Source organism: Oryzias melastigma, linkage group LG18, assembly GCF_002922805.2.
Source record: "Oryzias melastigma strain HK-1 linkage group LG18, ASM292280v2, whole genome shotgun sequence".
Lineage (NCBI taxonomy): Eukaryota > Metazoa > Chordata > Actinopteri > Beloniformes > Adrianichthyidae > Oryzias > Oryzias melastigma.
In genome coordinates this window covers 2,492,074-2,496,505 of record NC_050529.1, presented here as the reverse complement: position 1 = coordinate 2,496,505, position 4,432 = coordinate 2,492,074, and the positions used below count along the sequence as shown (strand labels likewise).

Below are 4,432 nucleotides of genomic sequence, written 5' to 3'. Positions count from 1 at the left end.
ATTACATACACAGGTTAGGAGGCTGCAACAGCCAGTTGCACCGCTCCAAAACATGTATTTAACAAGGACTCAGAGAGGAAGGGGCCTGGGTGCTTAAGTTTTGGATGAGCGAAGAAAGCGGGACGGATTACTGAGGTTTTTGTAGAACTCTTTACTACAGTGAATAAACCTGATTTCATAACATCCACAGACACCGTTCCTTATAGCGATCATCATAGAGCATTAGTTGGTAGCTCCTCCCACATGCGCCAAACTCAGGAACATATTCTTGACAGGCGACGAGGAGTGAAATCATTGTGTGATGAAAGAAGGGCGGGGCTTGCAAATTTGTTGTGCGCTACTGTGCGCGAATCGCGTTCTGTGTGAATGTACCTTTACCCGTCGCGGTATATATATATAACATATTTCAGTACTTAGAGCAATATATTGCAGTATAAGGATCAATATATTTCAATATAAGAAAGCGATAATAGTTGGAGTATTTCCAGATATTTCAATATACTGATAAATATTGCTGCCATATATGGTATATACTGTAAATATATTGTTCTCCGTATATTGAGAAATATATTGTTGTTTCGTAAGGTTCTGTTGAATCCACTGTCTTTTTCTGTTTTTAACCATTCTATGAGCGAGAAACACAAAAATAGAAAACACTTTTTCTCGTGGATTTTCCCTGCACGCCAACTTACCATAAATCATATGACTGAAGCTGCTTTGCAGACATGTCTCTGTGACACTCAAGTCACACAGGAAGCAGTGAAGCCATCGCTGCATGTGAGTGCAGAGCTGAGAAAATGACCTGCATGCACAAACCTGCTGGAGACTCGCCTACAGAGGCCAAATCGCATCGCAGGTCTGCAGAGGCATGCTGGGACAATTCGACAGAAGAGGAAACCACACTTTCTGACAAAGACCTCCCACTGCAAACCACAGGAGCAAAAAGACAAAAAGTGCAACTGAGACGAACTACGTCCCAAACCAGATGAACCCTGGTTCAGCAGCTGATGTGGAAAAATTATATTTCTAAAAAATACACAGAAAACAACCCCCCAAAAAGTTGAAAATCTATGATAAACTCAGAAAATCGAGTGGTCAACACATCCTTTCTATGCAGACGATAGTTTGTTGTTAAAGTGAGCGTGACAAAGAAGGAGGTCAAAACCAGCTACAGAACGATGGTCGGAGTTTCAGGTCGAGCTGTAGAGCAGGTACAGACGAACGCCATTTCCTCTGCAGTACATTCACAGCTGGGGGCTGAAATGTCCGACCCTCAGAAGTAGGTTTGCAGACAACGAAGCGACTTCAGTCCGTCCTACATTTGGTCCAAACTCCAGACGGAGAGATCCCTGGTTGACTGTTGCTGTCTCCTTGTTTTTCTTGTCTTGACTCTCTGATTTCTGTTTCCAGATCACTCCATCCACTCTGTGTTCTGCTGCTGCTGCGCTCTTCAGACCAGGTAGTCAAGAAAAAGCAGAACTGACTGTCCTAAAGCCACATTTTCACAGAACCAGAAGCATCATTTAGTTTATTAGGAGAATGTGGATATGGAGAGTTTTAAAACCTTAGTATGTTACACCTACGATTGTGAAATTTGGTCTCCGTATTTGACCAATCAGCCGGGGGAGGGGTGAGCTGCATACACAGCTGTGCTCAGGAACCATTTGTTGGTTCAACCCCCCAATGCTGAGTGTCAATCAGGGAAGTCCCATTCTTTGGTATGACTCGTCCTGGATTTGAACTCACAACCTTCCAGTCTCAGGGCGGACACTCTACCACCAGGCCACTGAGCTGGTATGATGTTGGTTTACTGGAGCTTTGAACTTTCCTTTCCAAACACTTAAGAAATCTTTGAGGTTAACAAAACAACAGTAACTCTAAAGGGAAGACGCGAGAGCCTCGTTTCCACTAGGGGTGTGCCAAAATATCGATATAGCGATATATCGCGATGTTTAGTCCTGTGATTGATTCTCAATGGGTTCTCACCAATTACTGATCTTTTATTTTCATTTGAAGAGGCTGTAAAACTTTGGGGGACTGAATTTTACAAATTATACAAATTTACTTGGTGTCAATGCTTGTCAAAAATATAGTATTACTGATTTGTACAAACGTGTCAATTATTTGTAGCAAAAAATAAGACACAAATTGTTTATTATGATTGTGTTCAAGCTAAAAAAATGTGGATATGTTTTCCAAAATAACATGAGTTCTTCCATATAATGTAAGTTATTAGAGGTGATTTTTACCAGTTATTGCAGTATCGGGATATCATCGATATCGTGAGCCATGTATCGCATCGTATCGTGAGATACCCAGTATGTAGCCGGATAGAATTACCCGGAGGGCCGGATTTGGCCCCCGGGCCTTGACTTTGACACGTGCTGTAAAGTCTACTACATCAAACAAATGACAGAAAAGACAATGTTTTTGGAATTAGGATTTTTTCTAACTTTCACTGTTATGCACCTTAATGTCTTGGGGACAGGGCCTAACATAAAAAAGAAGAAAGTTGGACTGGGGTCAAAACCACCAAAAAGATTCCCACTAGACCCCTACTTTGGGGAAAAGGGTCAGTTATGTAGAGCAGATTTCACACTGCAGAGTGTGACCTCCAACCTTAGCTGAAGTCAGATTGTTGATTAGATAAAGAGCTTATTTTAACTTATTTTAACGTCTTTTTTCAGGGAGATCAGCACCCATGTGGAGCTGGAGGGCAGGACTTCGTTGTGTTTCCCCAAAAGGCGATACCCGGGGCAACCGTGGCGGGTACGACTCCTTAGATACTATAACGTCCTTTGATCGATCACTTTCAGGTTCTAATTTTCTGTTTGTGTCTGGCCGTCAGGTTGACCGGTCCAGGAAGAAACTTCCCCTTCCCCCACCCGAGGGAGAGGACGGCGAGGGGGACGGGCTGATCAGCGTAGTTGCTATGTACGACTTCACAGCCAAAGAAGACAGCGACCTGACTCTCAAACAGGTAGATGGAGGCGGGAGCGTGAACAGCCGCTCACTTTCATGCACGATGTTCACCTTACTGTTGTTTCTGAAGGGGGAAGAGTACGTCATCCTTCACAAGCAGGACCAGCTTTGGTGGCGAGCGCAGGACAAACACGGGTACGTGGAGAGAGCTCAGTGCAGACATTAACCACGGAGGCGCTGACGGATTTGGTTTTCTGCATTCTGAGACAAATTCAAGCATCAATAAACTTTTGTTTTCTCCAGACATACTTTGGACATCTACAGAAGGTTGTCTGAAAGACACAACAGGATTTGTGCAATTGACAAACCTGACACTCTAGTGCTCTAATGTTGTATTCACGGCCAATTCGAAACCTTCACCTGTTTTTTACACACATCAAGTTCACTGCTGGATATTTGTCCAAAAGTGTGTTCTTAAACTTGCAGCACATGTGGGAGGAGCTACTGTCAAAAGTTTTTAGCCTCGTGACTTAGGGGTGTAAGGAAAAACCGATTAGGCAATATATGGCAATAATTTGTTTGGTTATACTTGTATCGATTTAAAATGCTGACAAGACGATATTTAATCATTATTTATCAGCGTCCTTAAGCATCTTTCTTTAGTTTTGCACCCAAATTTCCAACCACTAGTTGGCAGCACACTGAGCTTCTTTAAGCAGCTCTACACCAGAACAACAACAACATCAAAGTCAAGGCCTGGGGGCCGGATCCGGATTCTAACTTGTATAATTTTGACAAAATATATTTTTATGGAGAGTAAAATATTGAAAGTTATTTAAGTTGATTTATTCTGGAAAAACACAAACCGTCGGTAATCACGTCTGGATTCATGAGATTATTCAGAGACTTTTCTTGTATGGTGAGGTTCACTATCTACTGAATGACGGATGCTTTCAGCGGTACTTCTGTCTCAGTAACCCAGTTGGATAACCTGGATTGGTCAGAGGAGGAAAAAATAAGAATACATTTTTTTATTATTATGGTCTTTATACAAACAAAGAAAAAAATCATAAAGTTCAAGAGGTAGTTTTTGGACTCCACCCACTGCTTACATGATCACACATTCAAAGCGGAGTTGCTGATTGGTCGACACAATGCAAATTCTCGGACAAAGTTCCAATGTTTATACTATAGAAACATCCCGCAGAAAACATAAGAAAACTTTGCGCCAAAACTTTGTGACAGAATTTTTGACATGCTGCATTGTTGCACCTCCCGAAACTAGCTGCTGTTACACAATAATGCTTCGCTAGATGTTAAATACACGACATAGAACCCTCTGATCACATCTGTTGGAATACTAAAACCGGACGGCCCTAACACCCCTTCAATGTGAACAAAGTTTCACTAAAACCCACTTTGCACTTTGCCACCACATACAGCTCCCTGGTGTCTACTTTTGTTTTTTTTACTTTGTTGCATCATCCATAACCCTTACGCTGCTTTGATG

The 4,432-nt window shown here is 42.1% G+C and overlaps 1 protein-coding gene across 1 annotated transcript in view; it reads left to right on the top strand.

Annotated features, from left to right (window-relative positions):
• Positions 1-4,432, top strand: part of txk (TXK tyrosine kinase) — a 14,341-nt gene that overhangs the window by 4,959 nt on the left and 4,950 nt on the right. Inside the window, exons 2-5 of the mRNA XM_024288615.2 lie at positions 1,411-1,459; positions 2,688-2,769; positions 2,849-2,980; positions 3,053-3,117. Coding sequence (XP_024144383.1) covers positions 1,411-1,459; positions 2,688-2,769; positions 2,849-2,980; positions 3,053-3,117 — 328 coding nt within the window. The remainder of the gene's footprint in view (positions 1-1,410; positions 1,460-2,687; positions 2,770-2,848; positions 2,981-3,052; positions 3,118-4,432) is intronic.